At 30.0% G+C, this 23578-nt stretch overlaps 3 protein-coding genes across 3 annotated transcripts; 2 read left to right on the top strand and 1 right to left on the bottom strand.

Moving 5' to 3' along the window:
- Positions 1–2402: 2402 nt before the first annotated feature.
- LOC124932111 (lysozyme D-like) lies at positions 2403–2981 on the top strand. The gene has a single exon (XM_047472716.1). It carries the CDS (start codon positions 2457–2459, stop codon positions 2799–2801), a length of 345 nt encoding a protein of 114 aa, XP_047328672.1. The 5' UTR covers positions 2403–2456; the 3' UTR covers positions 2802–2981.
- Positions 2982–6381: 3400 nt separating this feature from the next.
- LOC124932133 (counting factor 45-1-like) lies at positions 6382–6934 on the top strand. Its single transcript, XM_047472740.1, has one exon. It carries the CDS (start codon positions 6450–6452, stop codon positions 6798–6800), a length of 351 nt encoding a protein of 116 aa, XP_047328696.1. The 5' UTR covers positions 6382–6449; the 3' UTR covers positions 6801–6934.
- A 3411-nt stretch (positions 6935–10345) lies between these two features.
- On the bottom strand, positions 10346–13608 carry LOC124931956 (probable LRR receptor-like serine/threonine-protein kinase At4g30520). The gene is made up of 11 exons (XM_047472546.1): positions 13204–13608; positions 12977–13109; positions 12826–12897; positions 12604–12747; positions 12451–12522; positions 12315–12374; positions 12124–12227; positions 11916–12053; positions 11487–11831; positions 11013–11395; positions 10346–10924 (listed from the first exon to the last, which is right to left on the bottom strand). The coding sequence occupies exons 1-11, from the start codon at positions 13298–13300 to the stop codon at positions 10553–10555; spliced, it is 1920 nt and encodes a 639-aa protein (XP_047328502.1). The 5' UTR covers positions 13301–13608; the 3' UTR covers positions 10346–10552.
- Between the last annotated feature and the right edge of the window lie 9970 nt (positions 13609–23578).

The raw sequence follows: 23578 nt of genomic DNA, 5'->3' as shown, positions 1-23578 counted from the left end.
TTCTTTGCTTGAGTTGAGGGAAAAGAAAGTATATATTCTTGGGACATGTTTGGTGGCTGTAAAAATAATAATGCATTGGACCGGCCGGTCCCAGTACTGTCACACATGCACGCGCAAAAAGCATAAGCATTCTTTCCTTTTAAGTCAAAAGAAATCATATTTTTTTATCTTACACATAAAAATATTGTAGAATAAATTACATATTTTTTTTAAATAAAAGTAAGTATATAGATATAGTTGAAATGCATGAAATTGGATGGTTTCATTATTCATCGCTATTTCTATTTCACTAGTAAAACACAGATAAAGGAAAATATTAATAAAAAGAAGATATATAATAGTGACAAAAAAAAACATTGTTGCTATTCTTAAATGACATGTTGTTTTGATTCTTTATCATTTTACTATTAATAAATATTGTAAGAACATCCTACATTTGATCACAACCCTAACTAAAGTTACTTCCATACCCCTAAGAAAACACCCTTGTGCAATATAAAAAAACACAAAAAAAAAAGTTGTGATAAAACAAAAAACGACAAATTATTAATCATTACATCGACATTGATATCATCACGTTTATTGTGCCACTACTATAGTGCAATCGTGACATTTTTGAATTCTTATTGAATTTGGTTTGTCCAACCAGTTCATAGTTCTCAAAATTCTCCAAATAAACTTATAAACCTTAATCACACATGACAAATGATATCACATTATCAATGGACAAAAAATCTATATAGGATGGATTGATTATTCAAATTAGAAACATCTAGTGTTTTTTTTTTACATTCCCAGTTGAGGTAGTTTGAGAACTCATTAATCTTTTTTAAAATCTATGTGCTCGTTAAAATTGGTTCTTTTTGATGGATTATTGGGGCACTATTTTGTGTTGAGGCACTAGTTTTTTCTCTACACTCCTAGTTGAGGCGGTTGAAGAACTCATCAACCTTCTTTAAAATCTATGTGCCGGTTAAAATTTATTCTTTTTGTTTGATTATTATAACACTATTTTGTGTTATGATTTTTTTCCTTTTATTTTTTTTTAAATGTTTTTCTTTCAATTTTATAATATTTTGGCGTTGAGTTTAAATGACTATCAAAATTTGACTATTTTCAAAGAATTTTTTTTTATTATGTACGTGGATCATTTATTTCTCTTATATTTTTTTCCTTTTAGATAAAGTAAAGTTTCCAATTATACAAACTTACAACAAATTTACAAATATAGAGAACCAAAAATATATATATAATAAAATAAAATCAAAAGAAATGGCCAATTTGTTTTGCCATAATAATTCATCTCCAAAATACCCAATATTCATAATCATGACTTAGACATTGCCACAATGAAATTGCCTCAAATGATCATTACTTCATTTTGAAGTGTTGCTATAATAATAATAATAGATTTTCTTTAAAAAAAAAATTAGTACTTACTATAAGAATAAATTGAAACATCACTCTTACCTCAACAAGAGTGTTTTATTTTTCAAAAACTCTATATATCGAGAATTGAAAAAATATAGATTTAATTTTTTATTAAGAATAATTGTAAATATATTATTTAATCGGCGACTCACCTACTTTTGTATTGTCATATATAGTCTTTTTGTGAAGTATGATTGAGAATAATTATGTGATGTCCGAGTTTTTGGTAGTTACTGTGAAGTTTGGATTGAGACAAATAATATGACATTAATACATATTTTAGTTATCATCCCGATTATTTTCTGGTGCAATATCTACTTGAAGAAAAATCGTTAAACTTTCAACTATCGATCATTCATAATGTTATTATTACGACTTTTTCTGATATTTGTTCTGAAATGTTTGTAAAATATGTGGGGAATTATTAATTTTTTTTTAAAGATTTATGAGTTCGATAATTTATTAAGTAACGTGTTTATATTTTTTTTAATTTTTTTAATATCATAGTTATGTTTAAACGATTTAAAAAAAAAAATACAGGTTCACAAGTTGAATGTACTAATTTTTCATAAATTTCATATTATTCATATATATCATTATAATAATAGAAATCCTTCATTTTACAGATGACACGTGTCTTCGAATTAAGTGTAGTGAGTGAAAGAAACTACTATCGAATCCACTAGCTACAGTAAAAGATTTAGTGGAATTCATGGCTAAATCCATCCAAGGTGGCAAACTTGTGGCCTCCAATATTTCATGATTAATTATTATATTATCACTCCATAAAGTAATAATTTAATTGATAATATATAGTCAACTGTCCACAAATCCTCATTTACAAATTAAATAAATATTTTATTAATTAAAACGTGCACTTCCAATAATTATTTGGATTTATCCTATTTCTCAACTATAGCCTATAAATACCTTGCTAACTCTTAGCCAGTACCATTACAAGTTTACAACAACTTTGAATTAATATCATCAACATCATCTTTAATTTCTAGTTTTCACGACCATCAATGGCTGGTGTCAACTCTACACTAGTATTGTTTCTTATAGCCTTGTTGATATCGACGTCTTTTATGGTGTCGGAAAGTCGAGTGGCTCGAAAGGACTTGGGTTTGGACCTGGGAGGTTTAGGGGTGGGCCTTGGTATTGGTACAGGCATTGGAGTTGGTGGGAGTGGCTCTGGCTCTGGGGCTGGAGCTGGATCTGGTTCTGGTTCTAGCTCTAGTTCATCATCTAGCTCATCCTCTTCATCATCAAGTTCGGGCTCGGGCGAAGGCGAAGGCGGCTCAGAGGCAGGATCAAGTGCTGGGTCATTTGCAGGATCCAGAGCCGGGTCAGGATCGGGACACCATTGAAAAGGAAAATAGGCGGCCAGGAAAACTTATACCCTTCTCATTTTACCCATGTGTAGAATAAATGGTGAATCTTCACCTTGTCTTGTATGTGTGTTTTGATCTTTGTACTTGTTTGATTGTGTTTTCTATAGGATTAACATCTATAAAGTAATATATATAGACTATAGTTACTTGTCAAAATTTATTCTTTTAAAATAATTTAAGTAATCAACCAAAAAAATTAAATACATTTCAAGATAAAATCTTAACCAATTTTAATATTTCATATTTTGTATTACCATAGGAGGCTTCACATTTTTTCCAAAATATGTGGTTAATGGAAGAAAACGCATGTGACACATATAACAATTTTTCTGCAAATTTATCAATCGCATTGAAGTGGTACCCTTATTACAACACTATCAAACAAATTTTCTCTAAGTACTTCAACCGGATAAATTTACATATGCAAGGAAGTCGTTAATTTTCCAAAACAATACAGCACACAAGTTAAAATACTTTAAAGTGGATGCATCAAACGTTCGAGTACCTGCATGTCATAAGGCTTGCAATTCCTCAATCAACGGTTGCGGAAAAATATTAATCGCATCACCAGAACTCTTAGGTTCAGGAATCAACATGGATAACTTGAAGTTACTTGAGTCCATGCATATTGTCGGTGGTACATTGTAAGGTATTATAACAGCTGGCCAAATATTGTACGATTGTTTTCCATTAATAAATGACTGAAACACATCACTAGCTAAACAAAGTCTTACGTTTCGGGGCTCTAAAGAGAAATCAGTGTAGTGTTCATCAAACGACTTATCGGTCATAGAATCTGCGGGATGCCTTAAGACTTCGTCGTCTACTCAATTATCTTTATGTCATCTCATTAGTGGAGCCGTTTCTGAATACATGTATAACTTTTATAGCTTTGGTGTCAATGGAAAATAATGTAGCACCTTAGCTGGAATGTGTTTTTCATTTTATTTTTTCCAAACTTCACCAGTTGACTTATCAATCTTTCATCTCAAGATGCCACACACCTTCCAACGTTGCAGATCATTATCTTACTTATGATAAAGTTTATAATTATTATTACAAACGTCGATATTTTCATATGTAAGATAAATATCTGTAATAAATTTTTTACACTCATAATAAGAATTAGATAAATGAGAATTTACTAGTAAAATCTCATCATTGAGCAAATTTAGCAATATGTCAAATGATGTATTTGTCCATTGACCAGCATTCTTAATATAAAGTCACTTCAATAATGTTGAAATCTTTGAAATTCAATATCCTTCATACAAAGGCAGTTTTGAATCCTCCAACAATTTGTAGAATATTTTATTATCGTCAACCGGATCTTCAGAACTAGAGTGTTGAATGTTGGTATACAAATTATTGAGAATATCTTCCACATACCGGTCATCATCACAGTTAACAATTTCTTCGTAAACACTATATTCTCTTCTTCTATAATATTCTCGTTAACATTATCTTCGTTATTTAATTCGTCATCATTATCAACAGCATCAACGCCATCATCAACAATATCATTTGTGGACCTTCTTTCACCGTGAAAACACCAAAAGTCGTAGTCCATTCTTATACAGTGTATAATAAGATGTGTTTTCACAATACTAACACTCTCATAGTGTCGATTTGCATATTTAACGCAATGACACACAATCTTTTCCCTTCCAGTAGCGCATTGAGAAAAGTTTAGAAATTGTTCAACGTCTTTCATATATTGTGGATGATCTGGGCGTAGGAACATCTAACTTTTGTCTAGAATTTCCATTTTCCATTGTAATGTCTCTAACACAATAAATATATAATCTCTATCAATAGTAGATCTAGCTGCTAGTATTATAACAATATTAAGAAAAAAATATGCAATTTATATGCACTAACTCATCTAATTTCCACCTAACTTTCGCTAAGTCATCTCTAACACAATCGCATAAGCCTTTTGTAATCAGATTGAAGGTTTCGCACAATTGCATAAACCTTTCATAATATCATAATTAAGAGTTAACTTTAGATATCAAACATATATAAGATAACCCTAAAATAAACCTAAAATTAAAAATCAATTATAAACATAAACATATCATAAACCTAAAATATCAAACTTCAAACTCAAGTCTGCAGGCAAGCTCTAAATATCCGAGGGATCAAACACGAGCGACGAAAGAAACACCAAATTAACAAAACTAAGCATTCAAAAACTACTATAGTGAATCATTCCTATTGTTCAAATTCAACTCAAGATTATTCACAAGCCATATATTGATTTCAATTTAATTAACATGTAAGCAAATAAATGGTATGGCCTTCCCCTATCAAATGAATCTTCACATAGTATAGTATGATTCTCAAAGAAAAGACTATGCATAGTTTAAGGATTAACAACTTACTTGTTGGAATAACTTGCTGCTGCAAAATTGAATATCGTCTTTCTCTCTTATTCAAGTTCTGATTGAAGAAAGTTCCAAGCTTGACACTTAGTAAGTGAAAAGCCTATAATAATCAGTTCAAGTGTCTATCTCGCTGAAAGATTGAAGTTAATGGGTAATGGGTTGCCGTTCAATTTCCTAAGAGAGCCAGTGGGGGAGAGAAAGGAGAGAGGAATAAGAAATAGGTGGTCGCGAAATTAGAAAAAAAATAAGAATACTTTTACCGAGGACGTTGTCGGGTGCTCTCAGTGATAATATTAAATGAATATCGCCGAGAGTTGTATTCAATTGCTCTCAGTAATAATAATTATCATCGACGACAACCCTTTGATCTCAATAATATTAACAACTATCTACGAGGGCAACCCTTTACTCTGGGTGATATTAATATTTCCAAGAGCATTTTTTCTCTCTCGGCGACAATTCTAGATAATTGTACATATTTTACTAATGGCATAAATACATATTTGGGTTATCATTCCGATTATTTTCTGGTCAACTATCTAATTTGAAAGTAATCGTCAAACTTTTAATTTTCGTAGACATATAATACGTATCATTCGTAATGTTATTATTATAACGTCTACTAATATAAAATGAATGTTGGTGAAATAGATTAAGAGGTCTATTGACATTCGTTCTAGAATGTTAAGGACGGAAGACAATAGGAAAGAAAACTTTAAAACTTTGAAATTCACAAGTTGAATGTACAATTTTTATTAAATTTCATACTTTTAATATATCATTATAATAAATTTTTCCTTCATTTTAGAGCCGACACGTGTCTTCGAATTAAATGGAGTGAGTGAAAGAAACAACTATCTACTCCACTAGCTACAGTAAAAGGTTTAGTGGAATTCATGGCTAAATCCATCCAAGGTGGCAAACCTGTGGCCTCCAATATTTCATGATTAATTATTATATTATCACTCCATAAAGTAATAATTTAATTGATAATATATATATATATATATATATATATATATATATATAGTCAGCTGTCCACAAATCCTCATTCACAAATTAAATAAATATTTTATTAATCAAAACGTGCACTTCCAATAATTATTTCAATTTATCTTTATTTCTCTACTATAGCCTATAAATACCTTGCTAACTCTTAGCCAATACCATTACAAGTTTACAACAACTTTGAATTAATATCATCATCATTAATTTCTAGTTCTCACAACCATCAATGGCTGGTGTCAACTCTACACTAGTATTGTTTCTTATAGCCTTGTTGCTATCGACGTCGTTTATGGTGTCGGAAAGTCGAGTGGCTCGAAAGGACTTGGGTTTGGACCTGGGAGGTTTAGGGGTGGGCCTTGGTATTGGTATAGGCATTGGGGTTGGTGGGAGTGGCTCTGGCTCTGGGGCTGGAGCTGGATCTGGTTCTAGTTCTGGTTCTAGCTCTAGTTCATCATCTAGCTCATCCTCTTCATCAACAAGTTCGGGCTCAGGCTCAGGCGAAAGTGGCTCAGAGGCAGGATCAAGTGCCGGGTCATCTGCAGGATCCAGAGCCGGGTCAGGATCAGGGCACCATTGAAAAGGAAAATAGGCGGCCAGAAAAAACTTATACCCTTCTCATTTTACCCATGTGTAGAATAAATGGTGAATCTTCACCTTGTCTTGTATGTGTGATTGAACTTTGTACTTGTTTTATTGTGTTTTCTTTAGTATTAACTTCAATATAGTAATATAAAGTTACTTTTTCAAAATTTATTCTTTAACATAATCTAAGTAATCAACCAAATACAAGAAATTAAAGACACTAGCATTTAGCCCGTGCATTTGCACGAGTAATATTAATATAAAACCGTGAAAAAAAATTACGGATAATATTTTTTATTTTTTTTTAACCGTTTTAAGTTTATGGGTGGGTCAACCCACAATTCGACCCAAGTATCCATTTACTCAACACCTATATAGATTAGTTAGTTAAAAAGTTGAACTTATATTAATATTAAAACGTCCCGCGTTTATCAAATTTGGTGTTGAATTTAAAATATAAAGTCTTTGTAGCCTAGTTGGTTAAAGAGTTGTACTTGTTTTGTTAGGTTGCAAGTTCGAAACATACCTCTAGCATTTTTAATTTTATTTTTAACCGTTTTAAATTTAAAAACGGGTCAACCCACAATCCGACCCAAGTATCCAAATTAACCACAGCTCTCGACCCGCCCATCCGGACACTTTAAAAATTAAGCATCATTATATATATATAGATTAGTTAGTTAAAAAGTTGAACTTATATTAATATTAAAACGTCCCGCGTTTATCAAATTTGGTGTTGAATTTAAAATATAAAGTCTTTGTAGCCTAGTTGGTTAAAGAGTTGTACTTGTTTTGTTAGGTTGCAAGTTCGAAACATACCTCTAGCATTTTAAATTTTATTTTTAACCGTTTTAAATTTAAAAACGGGTCAACCCACAATCCGACCCAAGTATCCAAATTAACCACAGCTCTCGACCCGCCAATCCGGACACTTTAAAAATTAAGCATCATTATATATATATAGATTAGTTAGTTAAAAAGTTGAACTTATATTAATATTAAAACGTCCCGCGTTTATCAAATTTGGTGTTGAATTTAAAATATAAAGTCTTTGTAGCCTAGTTGGTTAAAGAGTTGTACTTGTTTTGTTAGGTTGCAAATTCGAAACATACCTCTAGCATTTTTAATTTTATTTTTAACCGTTTTAAATTTAAAAACGGGTCAACCCACAATCCGACCCAAGTATCCAAATTAACCACAGCTCTCGACCCGCCAATCCGGACACTTTAAAAATTAAGCATCATTATATATATATAGATTAGTTAGTTAAAAAGTTGAACTTATATTAATATTAAAACGTCCCGCGTTTATCAAATTTGGTGTTGAATTTAAAATATAAAGTTTTTGTAGCCTAGTTGGTTAAAGAATTGTACTTGTTTTGTTAGGTTGCAAGTTCGAAACATACCTCTAGCATTTTAAATTTTATTTTTAACCGTTTTAAATTTAAAAACGGGTCAACCCACAATCCGACCCAAGTATCCAAATTAACCACAGCTCTCGACCCGCCAATCCGGACACTTTAAAAATTAAGCATCATTATATATATATAGATTAGTTAGTTAAAAAGTTGAACTTATATTAATATTAAAACGTCCCGCGTTTATCAAATTTGGTGTTGAATTTAAAATATAAAGTCTTTGTAGCCTAGTTGGTTAAAGAGTTGTACTTGTTTTGTTAGGTTGCAAGTTCGAAACATACCTCTAGCATTTTTAATTTTATTTTTAACCGTTTTAAATTTAAAAACGGGTCAACCCACAATCCGACCCAAGTATCCAAATTAACCACATCTCTCGACCCGCCAATCCGGACACTTTAAAAATTAAGCATCATTATATATATATAGATTTCAACATAAAATCTTAACCAAATTATGAAATTCATTTAAACAAGTTACGATATAATACACTCGTTGTGTTATTGTATTATTTGTATCGGTGTACTTAAATAACTCTTATAATTGTATTAACTTTTTTTTAAAATAAATCAAATTATGAGTTTTTTAATAGAACATAACTTGATTATTATACAAATTGGTTTATCCTTAGATCATAACAGGGTTAAGATATGTGGTAGGGGTACCTAGTAGATATTTGTTTTGTTTTTTTAGAAATATGTATTTGTATTTATTTTTTTCTCTAAATTGAATTATTTATACATTTGGTAAAAAAATAATTCACCAACAACAACAAAAATTAGGTCAATTTTATACATTTGGTAAAATAAAAAATAAAAATGACGTGTTGGTGTCCCTTATCAATGAGACAAAGCCTTGTCTTTATATGAAACGGCATTTCCAGTACTTTAATGTACTAGTTGATCCACCAAAATTCTGCTGCCAATTCTTTCATATTAAAAATAAATATAAATTAATAAAAACATGTTCTCAATCAATACAATAGTTGGTAGAATTCCTAATTATTGTGATAAATCCATAGTTTTTTTTCATAAAATCATAAACAAAAACTATAGAAAATTAATTATTCACCTAAATTAGATAAATCACTTGAACATGATTGTTTTTTCAACAAATTGACAATAAAAATGATCATTGAGAAAGCAACAAAAATCAATAAGTCATCAAAAGATAAAAAATAAAAAAAAATAAAAAAAAAAGCAAATATTAACTTAGGAGCTTGTTAGATGTTGGGTTATTTGAAAATTTTATTAAGTTTTGTTAGGGAAAAAAATGGTTATTTAATTTTTAATTGTTTGAATTGCCATAATATTTTTGTATTTAAATTTTATAAGAAAAAAATATGAATACTTTGATATTTTAATTGATTAATTAAGTGATTTGATGATTGAAAAAAATGAGATCTGATAAAGAGTTTTTAGTGAAAAAAATCATAAAAATCCAACATCAAATGCTTGTTTGATATTTGGTTATTTGGAAATTTTTATTGATTTTGTTTAAAAATTATTTGATAGGGAAAAGTAAGTTATTTAGATTTTTAATCAATGATTTTTTTTATTTAAGTTTTATAAAAATAAAGTAAGAATATTTTGATATTTTAATGTATGAATTGATAAACTGAATTGTTAAATAAATAAAATGTCATATGGAGGTTTTTGATGAAAAACTAAAAAAAACTATTTAATAACTTGTTTGAATGTTGGATTATTTCATGTTTTTATTTGATTTATAAAGAACAAAATTGTTTGATAAAGTTATATGTTATTTGGATTTTTAATATATTTAATTATTATAATGTATTTTTATAATTTAAATTTTAAAAATAAAGTAGGAGTATTTATTTTTAAAATTATAAAATAAAATAAGAATATTTGTGTGTTTTGATTAGGACTTTAGTGATTGGATTGTTAAAAAAATAAAGACTTGTGAGATTGAGCTTTTAATAAATAAAAAATCATAAACTATTTAATATGAAATTCAAAATGTGAAAGTAATATCAAGATTTAAGAAATAGTTTAAAAACTTCTTTTTAGAAAGTTAAAAAAGTAAAAGTGAAAAGAGAATGCATGAACCTGCATAAAGAAACCAAAACTGTAAAAATAAACATAATTTGACACCCCACTCTCCACACAAACAAATGGTCCTGATTTGACCTCATCGGTCAAACGGTCAAATTACAAGATGTTTCCTTTTTTCACTTTCCCATCTGCTCATGCTGTCAAATTTAATTTACTGTAGTAAAATAGAATAAACCCCTTTAGACCATACAAATCTAACCATTTCTTGAATTAACCAAAATAATGTAATTAATTAATTAATCTACTTCAATAACACTATCTTGGACCAGAGAGTTCCATTGCATAGTGAGCATCATGATCACCATCCATCAATCCAATCGTGCTCGATTCTTCGTAATCATTTGTTTCGTGTTTAACACTCGTAGTTCTAACTACAACTTTACCATTCTTTTCGTTTACGTTTAAGTTGGGATTCGAATGGTTATGTGTCAACGCCCATTTTTCAGCTAGACCATCTCCTTCTAACATGTGGACAATCTCCGACATCTTAGGACGATGAGCCGGAAGATATTGAGTGCAGAGAAAAGCAACTTGCAACATTTCCGCCACTTCTATTCTATCGTAGTTGCTTCCCAATTCTCTATCGACCAATAATTCCACCGTCTTTTCTTCTAGAACCTTCTTTACCTTACAAAAACAAAGAAACAACTCAATTTGTCACACCATTAAACAAGCCTTGATTGAAATTGGTTTGAAAAATAGCAATTATACTTACCCACTCAAGAATGGCACCTTTTTGATTAATTGTTTTTCCAAATTCAAGTGCTCTCATCCCAGTTATAAGCTCCAACAAGAGTATTCCAAATCCAAAAACATCTGTTTTCTCCGAAGATTGACCAGTCGATAGATACTCCGGTGCAATATGTCCCACGGTTCCACGAACCGCGGTTGTAACATGCGAATCAGCATGATCAAGGAGCTTCGCAAGTCCAAAATCACCAACAACAGCTTCAAAGAATTCATCTAGTAATATATTCGCCGCCTTCACATCCCTATGAATAATCTTTGGATTGCATTGTTCATGCAAATATAGAAGCCCTCTTGCAGCTCCAACCGCTATTCTCTTCCTCGTGTTCCAATCTAGTTTCGTCGGTTTTTCTGTCACAAAAAACACAAAATTAACCTTACAAAAGTTGATCTTTTTTGAAAATATTTGGTTTTATGAACACTCATCATAATTTATACATACCTCTAAGCCTGGAAGCAACACTTCCATTAGACATATAAGTATAAACCAATAGCCGTTCATTCGCGGTAGCACAATAACCGATTAACCGGAGCAAATTCCGATGAACAGCCAGGCTAATCATTTCTAGCTCAGTTCTGAATTGAGATTCTCCGGCGGTACCAGAAACGTCCTTCAATCGTTTCACGGCCACCATATTTCCGTTTCCCAATTTACCCTTGTACACATTACCAAATCCACCTGTTCCTAATATATTCTTCGAGCTAAAGTGATCCGTCGATGCTTGAAGCTCTCTAAACGTAAAGATTCTCAGATTTCCAAGGCTTATTAGACCCTCTTCTTGTATATCTGAATCAATTATCAACATTTTCACAATCTAGCAAGATGGGTACAATTTCATTTCTGAAAAAAGAATCAAAGTAAACTGTTTACCAGTAATATTCAAAATACTTTGCTTCTCCCTGTTGTTTCTCTTCTTCCAAAACAGCCACGAAATTGCAAGAACAGTGAAGGAGACGACAGTTAGAGTGATCCCAAGTGCAATAGCCAATTTCCTTGATTTGGGTTTTCCTACAAATTTACAGAAAAGAAAGTTGATTTACAGAAAGATGAGAGATTCATTAGAAAATTAATAATTTACCCGAGGATGATGAACCAAGCGGGAAGGAAAGAGGCATTGGAATGGTTGTAATAGAACAACCTTCAGATTTCTCTCCTTTACAGATAAGTGGATTTCCGACCAAACTGGTAAAGAGAATTCCACATGACGACGATTAACAATCATAGGAATCGAGAGAGAAAGAGAAAGAGGGTTTATAACTTGATACATACTTGAATGTTCTTGCTGGAAATTTAGGTATAGGCCCACTAAGATTGTTGAAAGACAGGTCCCTGAGAGATAGGAACCAAAATCGATTACATTTTGAAAATAAGGTCTAAAAAACCAGACATATAATCATATACTCACAAGAAAGCAAGCTGGGGGTCTTTAGATAAAGACAGAAGAATAGGACCAGACAAGCTATTGTTGTTTAGCCTCCTACAAACAATGAACCATTACAAGACAAAAAAAGAAGAAATCCAAAACAGAGTAAATCAAAACTATCAGAAAAGTACTCACAGATATTGAAGACCCTTCATCATACCAAAAGTCTCCGGCACGTGACCGGAGAACCGGTTGTTAGACAGATCCAACGTCTGAAGATTCGGAATATTACCCAGCTCCGGTGGAATGTCGCCGGAGATATTATTGTTCTGCAGTAACCTGCGGAAAAAAAAAAAACATATAGGTAAGAAAACAGAGGGAAACGAGATTGGGAAAACAGAAGAAGAAATTTCTTACACTTGTTTGAGATTTGTCAGATTTCCTATCTTTCCTGATAAGGTTCCTGACAATCCTTGGCTTGGAGCTCCACTATAAACATTACCCACCAAGAAAAACTGAAATCAGTAAACATTGTATATATAAATAAGTCATATTTTGAAGAACTTACAAGCCAGTGACAAGATTATCAGGGGAACAGGTGATCATAGCCCAGCTACAAGGATCGACAGAATCTTCATCCCAGTTGTTTAAAGCTCCATGAGGGTCGTTTAGAGAAATTCTGATTTCTATAAGAGCTAAAACTGCACAGTTCCAGAATGAATGATGGTTTGAGGGTAAACAAACAAACACACACAGAGACAAGAAAGAAAGAAAAAGGATGGAGAATAATAATACCTTCATGATTTCTGGGCTCATAGGAGAAAGAAGCTGGAAAAGAAGAGGCGATTAGCATGAGAAGAAGAAGAAGAATTATGTGGGGATTAATGTACATGATGAATTATTGAAGCAATGGGAATGATTGTTTGTTTAGTTTGGTGTTCTAGGGGCCTACTACAGGTATCACCATATTTTGTGGGAGGAAAGAAGAATGAATACAAATTGTAGTTCTCAGGAAAGAAAGAAGGAAGGAGCAAGTGCAGAGATAGAGAGAAGAAAGAGAGAAGGGAAAGGAAGTAGAGACGACGAGCGAATCAGGCGGATGATACGAGTGTCAGTGAGGGTGGGAAAGCACAGAATTTGAGAGTGACAGAAGTTGGTATTGTGCGCATTCTAATCAACATTTTACTAAAATGCGCATTTTCAATTGTTTCATCTTGTGTTTTTATTTTTTTGTATAAATTTTATTTTTGGTTATTAAAGAGAATTTATTAAAATATTATTTTGTATTTAAAATTTAAATTTAATAAAAATAAAATAATTAATAATTTAATTAATAAATTAAGTAATTTAATTGTTAGAGTATACCTGTTTAAACAAAACTTTACCATATCTAAAATATCCAATATTAAATAAGCTCTAATCTTAAATTATTTAATGCTATTAAGTTTTTTTTTTAAATGGCGTAGATGTGAAAATTAAAAAAAAAAGAGTTATTACTCTACCGTTAAGTTATGGAATGCATTTCAATTATATTCAACATTCTCATTCACTATTTTATTTAATTCATATTCTCCAACTATTTTTGTCCTCTCCAAATTTCTAAATATTATATATTAAAATTAAATACATTATATAAATAATAAAATTAAATAAAATACATTACTTAGAAAGTAAAATATATTAATAGACATTAAATATTAATGACAAGCATTTTAAGGTATTCTTGTGTACCTACAAAACTTAGTTAATCTTAGTCATGCCTTCAAGATTTTCATGATTAATATTCAATGTATTTTATATATTACATGTAATGCATTTCATTTTAATTTTTATTTAATGAATTTTATTTTAATGTTTTTATATAGTATATTTTATTTTAATATATAAAATTTAATTAATTTTTTATTTTAATTATTTAATTTAGCAAGTTTAATTCTAATTATTTATATATTATAATTATAATTAAATGATTTGTAAATTTAGAGAAAAAAATCATAATTTGAAAATATGAAAGAAAAAAAAAAAGAGTATAATGAAAAAATGGAAAAAATATTTTTGATATAAACATAATGCATCCATATGATTCATCACTCTTTTTAATTCACTACAGCACTTTAGTGATTCCTAGGTCAACATCAAATTTCTTAAAATGAAAAGTTTAAGTCTTGACATGAAGGGAACATTGACATAAAAATATTCTAATAAGAAATTGTTATAGTCTTTTTTTGGATGGTGGTATGTATTTGATTAAAGTATTTAGACAACTCATCAATTAAGCACAAAAGGTATAATCTTGTAAGTTAGTAGACTATACTTGTGTTTTGAGGTGAGAAAATAGTGACGTGATTTTGATTATATTATTTTTCTTATGCTAATAAAAAATATGTTGCAAGGAGTACACTTAGGGTTATGCAAAAAAATCGGAAAATCGATAACTCAACCGAACCGATAGCTTATCGGTTTCATTTTATCGATTTATTAGTTAACCGGTTTTAACGGTTCCGATTAACCAGTTTTTTAACGGTTAAACGATTCAGTTTTCGGTTGAATTATTTTTCTAACGGTTTAACCGGTAAATCGCTAATAATTTAATCATATATATTTATATTAGTTTTTTTTAAATGTTAGATATATTATAAATAATATTTAATAATATATATATATTAGTTTTTCTTTTAATTTTAAATTATAATTTATATAGAACTGTTTTTTTTTTTAAATAAATTATATAGTTATTAGTTTAGAAGTAATTTAAAAATAATACTTTTAAAATATATTATATTGTTAAAATAATATAATATATTATAAAATATTCTAAATATTATTATAATATATTATATTATAACAATAATATAATATAATATATTAGATTATATTATAATATAAAAAAATGAAGAATAACATAAAAGTGAAAAAAAAAATTGAAAAAAAATCATTTTATAAGTTTAATACTTAATTAAAAAAATTGAATTATCACTTACTGGAATTAATGGTTCCAAATTCTGTAAAACCGATATCAATACTGGTTGGTTAACCGGTTTATAAAATAAGAGGTAAAATCGGACTTAATCGGAACTGTTTAACCGGTTAACCGACCGATTGAACACTCCTAAGTACACTCGATGCGGATTGATTAAGAATGTTATAGTCATTAGCTTTAGAATAGAGATTTTTTTTTTTTTAAATGTTACAGGATTTTATAATCATACAGTGCATTGTTTGATTTGAAATAAATATCATATTTGATTAAAATAATTAGAAACCTTTCTACTTATGACCACACTAATTGGTAACAGAAATAATAGCAAAATGTTCTTTTTGTGAGCAAAATAGAGTATTAGTGTAGTGGGATTTATCATTGGAACCATTTTCTACTATAGTGGTTTTCTCATTCACCCTTTTTTCGTTTTATTTCTTTTAATAACTTTACCAAATTTAATATTATTCTAATTAATCTCATTTATTAATTAAAAAATTTTATAGTTAAAAAATTAAATAAAAATATTTTATCATTATAAATTAAAATAATTAAAATATTTTTACTAAATTTGAGCTTATTAAGGTTTATTTAAAAAAGATTTATGATTGTGAGTTTGAGGAGGTTAATTTTTTTTATTTTTTTTAAAAAATACTTAAAATGTATTAATATATAATAATAATTTTAAAATATAGAGTATTTTAGTTAATGAATTAAGTTATTTAATTGATAAAAAAAAAGTTGATGAAGTAATGTTTGATTGTTGTTTTTTTTAAACACAATCAGACAATGACTTTGTAACCCCGAAAATGTCCCTCTCGCAGCTTAGCATGTGTCGGATGAAAGGTGGCAATACAGGAGATTCGGGGTGACTCAAGGTTCAATACGTTTCAAGTTTAGTTTGCGTGCAAGACATCTTTTTAAAATAAAACATTATTTTTAAAGATTTTGATAATACATTGCAGCTTTTAGAATTAACTACGTAAAATTATTAATTATATTCAAAGTTTAATAATCTAGGAATTTGTTTCAATCAAATTACAATTTCAAAAAATCCAATATAAATTAATTAAACATAATTAATTTAAGAAAACATTATTTATTTGAAAAACAGAGTCGCCAGAGTTTCCATAAGGGGTTCGGTATTTAGTTACGCTCGGGAAAGGACTTTCGCGCCATTTCCTCCACGTCCGTCAAAGACGATTTTATTTTGTAAAAGTCTCACAATCAAAAGATTTATTTATAACGTTTATTTTATTTAATTAATAGTCCGGAGGTCCTAAACAAGGATAAATTTAAATTACGTGAATAATTAACAAAATTATTTAAAAGTGCGTACATGTGATTGCGTTGATATATGATTGAGTACAATACTTGAAAAATATCATAAAAGTATTAGAATTTAAAAATATATTCCAAACAGGGCCTTAGCCAAAATAATTGTTTGGTAAATATTCCAAAAATATTTTAAAAAAAATATTTTCCTGACCTTTCATAATTATTTAAAAATGGATTCGAGTTCTGAAATTATTTTTATTTCTAAAAGTGGAACCAAACAAGCTTAGGACCGGAGTCCTAAGGCCTGGGTCCATTTTTACCGGTTTAGGACCGGATGGGCTCAGTCTAGACCGAGGGTGGTCTGGATCAGGGCTCAGAACACTCGGTCAGGGGACTGGAGGGTTCATCCCTTGGGTTTAGGAGGCTCGGTCCTGAACTCGGGTTGTTCGGTCCTAGGTCTAGGAGTCTCGGTCCCAGATCTAGATTTCTCGGTCGTAGAACTTGGGAGGCTCGATCCTAAGTCAAATCTCTCGGTCATATGTGAGAATCCTCAGTCTGATTTCTTGGTCCTTGCTCAAGAACACCGGTCCTAGGGCTCGATTCAAACTCAAGAACACTAGTCCTTGGTCTCAGTTCTCGGTCTCGGTCAAGACCAAGGATTCTCGTTCATACTTCTTGGTCCTCGGTCCTACAAGACTCGGTCCAAGAAGACCGAGTGTCCTTCATTTGAGATGAAGAATACAAGTTTATAACTTTTGATACAGATCATGAAAACATGATTTTTAAGTTACAAACAACTCATATGAATGTAGGGATCATAATCCCTAATCAAAAATTCGATAAATTGAGCTCTAAGATGATTAATTTTTCAACCCTATTTTTATGGCAAAAATTGGGAACTTTTGATACAGATCATGAAAACATAATCTTTAAGTTATAAACAACTCATATGAATGTTGGGATCATAATCCATAATCATAAATCTCATCAATTGAGCTCTAAGATGATTAATTTTTCAACCCTATTTCTATGGCAAAAATTGGGAACTTTTGATTTAGACCATCTCATGGCCTAATTCTTGTTCCAACAGCTTCAAAATAATGTTTACAACCGAACACGATTAAAACAAGAACATCAATCAAGCTCTGTAACAAAATTCAAAACTTAAATTTAAAACTTTTTATTTCAAAAATTCCAGATCGATCAAACATGATCAAGATGTATGATTTATGGTTTGAACATCATCCTAACATGTTTACAATATGTTGGGCAACTATTTGAATCAAAATTCAAGTTGAAAAGCTCAAGAGCACAAAATTCAAATTTTCTAGATTTTCAAATTAGGTTTTTTGATTTAAGTTTAATTGATAAAATCTCTTTCGATAAAATAGAAATCATTTAGGGATGGTGTTGGGTCAAATTATTTTGACTAAGTGTTGAAATAATTTACCCACTAATATTTTGATGATGAAATAATTTATGAGTTTTGATACAGGTGTATTAAGACAATATGTTATTAGACTTGGATCTAATGAGGGTCATTAGACCGATTTTGATCTCCATTCGCATAAAATTAGACGCAAGTCTAATGGAATCAGACGCACAGTTTAACTCAACGGAGTTAGACGGGGCAGTCTAATAGGCGCATGAATTAGACGAAAGTCTAATGGAATTAGACGTGAGTCTAATAGATGTGTAAAGAATTAGACGGGTAGTCTAATGAATACGCGGAATTAGATGTGTAAGTCTAATAGACGTAAAGAATTAGACGGGTAGTCTAATGAATACGCGGAATTAGACGTGTAAGTCTAATAGATGTAATAATTAGACGGGTTGTCTAATTAGTGAAAGTTAGACGTGAGTCTAACTCCTTCAGATTAGTCTGAAGTAGAACCGGAATTAGACGGGGCAGTCTAACTTAGTGGAGTTAGACGTGTCGGTCTAATGGTTATGTAATAATTAGACGGGTTGTCTAATTAATTGAAAGTTAGACGTGGGTCTAACTCCTTCAGATTAGTCTGAAGTAGAACCGGAATTAGACGGGACAGTCTAACTCAGTGGAGTTAGACGTGTCGGTCTAATGGTTATGTAATAATTAGACGGGTTGTCTAATTAATTGAAAGTTAGACGTGGGTCTAACTCCTTCAGATTAGTCTGAAGTAGAACTAGAATTAAACGGGGCAGTCTAACTCAGTGGAGTTAGACGTGCCGGTCTAATAGTTATGTAATAATTAGACGGGTTGTCTAACTAATTGAAAGTTAGACGTGGGTCTAACTCCTTCAGATTAGTCTGAGGTAGAACCGGAATTAGACGGGGCAGTCTAACTCAGTGGAGTTAGACGTGCCGGTCTAATGGTTATTATAATTAGACGGGTTGTCTAATTAATTGAAAGTTAGACGTGGGTCTAACTCCTTCAGATTAGTCTGAGGTAGAACCGGAATTAGACGTGTAGTCTAACTCAGTGGAGTTAGATGTACCCGTCTAATGGTTATTGAAATTAGACGCGAGTCTAATTATATTAGACCAAGCGGTCTAATAGACGTTTTTCTTGAGAAGGAGTTGACTTATTTCAGTAGACTGATTTTCCCAAATCCGTCTAACTGAAATACGTCTGATGCTCTGTTTAAGCAGTACGCTTGAATCTAGCATTTCTCATACCCACGTGCTATAGTTGTACCCTACTTCTGCTCCATTTTCCTGTGAAGATTAGTACAACAGCTATATGCATCCAATCAAGGAATGCCACATAAGAGAATTTTCCTCACATTACCCGTTTTGCAGGTACATCTTTGATGGAATATTCGGCGCACTACCAGTTCGGTACGGCCACGATCCTTGTGCTCAGAACCTGTTGTGTACAATGGAGGCTTTCCAATGGAAGAGCGCCACGTATCATTCTTTAAGATTCGACCGTTAGCTCCTGCTCAGTATTTAATCAATCCTTAGAGCAACGAACGAAGCAGCGACTTTATCAGCCTCAACCAATCTTACGAACAAGCATTCTGATTTTGCAGAGAGAGAGACTACTCAATCATCTTGCTTACTGAACTTATTTTGTGAAGCTTCTTTCTGATTGTACTGTGTGTGAATCGAGAGAGAGAGCTAGAATCAAAACACCATTAGCTGAGTGATATTCTTCATTTTCTTGTAATTGAACAGAAAGTGTTCTGTTCAATAGTGAGCTAAGTGTGTGTGTAAACTGTATTCGATTCTTATCATATAGTGAATCCTTCCGGTGGTTGGAAGAAGGGGTGACGTAGGAGATTTTCTCCGAACATCCATAAACAAACTGTTGTGTTCTTCATTTTCTGTCATCTTTTCATATTTCATCTTGTGCTTCAAACCCAAGTAAACAATTCCGCCTTGAATCTGTTTCAAGTGTTTATACAAGTTTGAGTAGAATAGAAAGAGATATTAATCCCTAACAGGATTTCTATCAAACCGTTTTTCATAAGCCTTCATCATTAGACAGACCTCCGTCTCTATTGATAAAGCCGATCCTATCAGATGGATTTTGAATATACAAAGAATAAAATTGAGTCCTAAACAAGATCAACCCGATCAAACTTGAAAAAATTCAATTTTTAATCACAATTCGAATTATAGTAGGTCTGGAAGCTTACTAGTGATTGGAGAACACTCCAATGATCTGTAAGAAGCTTTCCTAACCCCTAGATCAAAGCTTAGACCGTCGGAATTATTTCTTCAAAAAGACAGTCGCCGGAGTTCTTTGAAATTCTTGAATCAGGCTGTAATTTGTGATGTTTGTTCGATGGATTGGAAGGACTCTATAGACTATTTATAACCGAGCTAAGTCGGTTTCATAGATGAATTCATATCGAATTTGGCTTCTAAAATTGATTCTTCTTCGTTCTATTTTGTCCTTGGCCGTCTAGATCTAGTATATGTTTTGAATTCAAACCTTAGGGGTAATGATTGCGAGGAAGACACGTGCTCGTGGGTGAAATCTCGAATGATAATGATGAAGGATGAAGAGTATAGAGCTTTTGGAATGTCGTTGGCGTAAAGTGCGGGCCTCCGGCGTTCGCGAAGAAGAAAAACAAAACGATGTCATTTTGTTTAAATGAACGCTTCGTTGGTGTTTCGTCCATCGCCGGGTGTTCTGTCTAGCGTTTGGGCATCTAGGCTAACGGAGTTAGCATCTCCGTTAGCTGATTTGGTGTGGACCCAGGCGCACGTCGTTTTGGTTACAACCGGCTACAGGGCGTGTTCCTGGGCGGTGTATGAAATCCAGGCGCTCTTCCGATGGCCACAGATCCTGCTGCAAAGTTTAAACATAATTTCTGTCACATAGGATTATCGGTTTATATTTTTAATAAAAGAGTTATTTGAAATTGAATTTTTAACTCATTCTTGCGTTTTTCTTCACCAAATTAATACACAAAAATATTTTTGGAAACATAATAAAAATTATATTAATTTATTTTATTTTAGATATTTTTGTGTATTTTGGGGTATTTATTTAATTTTCTTAAGCCATAAATTATACATTAAATTGTGTAAAATCATAATTAAATTATTTTAATCTTTTTTGGAATTAATTTCGGTAAAACAAATACAATATTTTAAGTTTAATCTCAAATTTTTTATTTTTATTTAATGTTTTTAATTATGGTTTAATTATCACAATAATTAACCCTAATTTAGTTTTAATATATATATATTTTATTATTTTAAATTAAAAAATTCAAAATATTATTTTAATATTATTATAAATTAATAATATTGGGGTATGTCAAATTTTTTTTATGCTTATGAACTTAATTTTAGTAAAATCAATGAAAAGAATATATTTAAATAATTATATTAATTATTCAAATAATATGGGTTATTTGATTTTGGTTATTTAAATAACTCAATTAAATAATATTCTTTCATTCTCCATACTCATCTATCATATTATTTAATTTATTAACTAAAATACTAAAATAACATTTATTTTAAATTATTTTATTTTATCATTATATATTAAATATTTAAATATTTTATCAATTTAACCTTTTTAAAATCATCACCGATCATTACTTTTTGAATAATTAATTTTCTTTTAATTTCAATCTGAACCAAACCAAATTCGTTTGATATGAGAATTTTTGAATTTTTCTTTTTTCTTATCACATTTTTTTTAAATTTTCTTCTATCACATTAATAACATTCTAATTATAAAATTATTTATTTTGTAACTAAAATACTCTAATTTTATATTTTATTAAATTTAAAATTTAAATACTAAAAAAATAATAATTAAATTAATTAAAATTTTAAATAATATACTTTTATCAAATAAAGTTTCTTAGAAAAAAAAACAAGAAGAGGAACAAGCTATTTTATTCATTCACTTTAATAATTATTGTAGATTTATCTAAGGACTTTATAATAATAATAATAATAATAATAATAAATAATAATAATAATAATAATAATAATAATAATAATAATAATAATAATAAATAGGAGCACAACTGGAATACTGGAAAAAAAAAAGTAGACCATGATCACAACCTACACGAATTACAACAAATAACAAAATATGAAGAAAATAAAAAAATGAAAAGATTTCATAAATCACTTAATTTATTATCATTTGCTTTAAAAAATTTCTTTTTTTTCAATATTTTTTTTTACTGTTAAATAATTTAAAATATTAAGTTGTTTTACTTTATTATTAATAAGTTTTTAAATAAAATAATTCTAAATAAACAACTTTCAGTTTTCTAATAATTTGATTTATATCTTTCAAATTCTTTTACAAAAAATATTTAAAGTTTTTATGAAATTTTTTTAAAATACAATATATTAACAAAGATATGTGGAAGAATAATGAGTTTGAAAATAATTAAAATATTTTTATAATTATATTTGACTAAATATTAATACATTTTAAGCGTTTTACAAAATAATAAAGTTCTGCATAACCCAAAACTTATTTAAAAAATAATCCAAAATCAAATATATTTTATTTATTTTTTAAAAATAATTAATTCCATTAAAGTTACACATCAGAAATTAACTAGTAATAATACAAAATAATATCTACAAATCAAAATCAATAATAAATTATTTATATATTAAATTTCACAAACAATTTTATAAAAATAAAACACAAATTGAAAATATTCAATGATAATGCGTTTGTTGAGGATTTCTTTAAAGACGAACTCATTTCAGTTCTTGAACGATAATTCTTAAAGTAGTGCAAACTAAACGAACCAATAAAACAATGTCGAGATAATCTCTATCAAAAATTCTGAGTGATAATTAAAATTATGAGAGACCTTTTGCTGTAGTCGGAACTTCCATACATGACATCCTCATGAGACAATTGATGAACCTTATGCCAATGGAGTATGTTATAGATTGCTACCTGTCTAGGTTGAGGATGGAAATTGCAAATTATATCAGGCTACGGTTCCCGGATTCGTAAATAAAGTCATGTTGATGGCCAAGGTCCAAGAAGCGACATACATGTCCATGTTGAGAAGTGGGCACTTGTACATAAGGTTTGCCAAAAAAAACCGATCTGAAAGGCTCGATCCATTGATCCGGTCGATCCGATCCGAAAAAATCCGAATCCGATATTTTTACTGAATTTCCAAATCGGACAAAAAAAAATCGGATAACCAAAGCCGATCTAGTGAGTTTTAAAATTTAAAAATAAAATAACATATTATATAAATTACAAACCCTAAGGGCCTGAACAATAGTTAATCTATTTTTATTATTTGTTTCAAATAGTATTTTGGTAATTTTCAACGAATAACATTCGTCAATTAAAATAATTTTATGTTTACCCAAACAAAACAATTATTAAATAATTAATTATCAAACAAGACCTAGCTAATCTCCCTTCCTTTTTTATATGTTTTTCAATTATGAGTTGAATTTATAACTGA

This window comes from Impatiens glandulifera, chromosome 3 (genome assembly GCF_907164915.1).
Source record: "Impatiens glandulifera chromosome 3, dImpGla2.1, whole genome shotgun sequence".
NCBI classification, from domain to species: Eukaryota; Viridiplantae; Streptophyta; class Magnoliopsida; order Ericales; family Balsaminaceae; genus Impatiens; species Impatiens glandulifera.
Note: the sequence above shows the minus strand (reverse complement) of the source record. Positions and strands in the feature narration are given on the sequence as shown.

What these genes read in the sequence shown, in the direction of transcription:
- LOC124932111 (XM_047472716.1), top strand. Translation starts at nt 2,457, where the DNA reads ATGGCTGGTGTCAACTCTACACTAGTATTGTTTCTTATAGCCTTGTTG.
- LOC124932133 (XM_047472740.1), top strand. Translation starts at nt 6,450, where the DNA reads ATGGCTGGTGTCAACTCTACACTAGTATTGTTTCTTATAGCCTTGTTG.
- LOC124931956 (XM_047472546.1), bottom strand. Translation starts at nt 13,300, where the DNA reads ATGTACATTAATCCCCACATAATTCTTCTTCTTCTTCTCATGCTAATC. An exon ending in TGAGCCCAGAAATCATGAAG is followed by an intron (nt 13,110 to 13,203) that starts GTATTATTATTC and finishes GGAACTGTGCAG; the next exon opens with TTTTAGCTCTTATAGAAATC. An exon ending in TTTCCAGCAAGAACATTCAA is followed by an intron (nt 12,228 to 12,314) that starts GTATGTATCAAG and finishes TCTCTTTACCAG; the next exon opens with TTTGGTCGGAAATCCACTTA.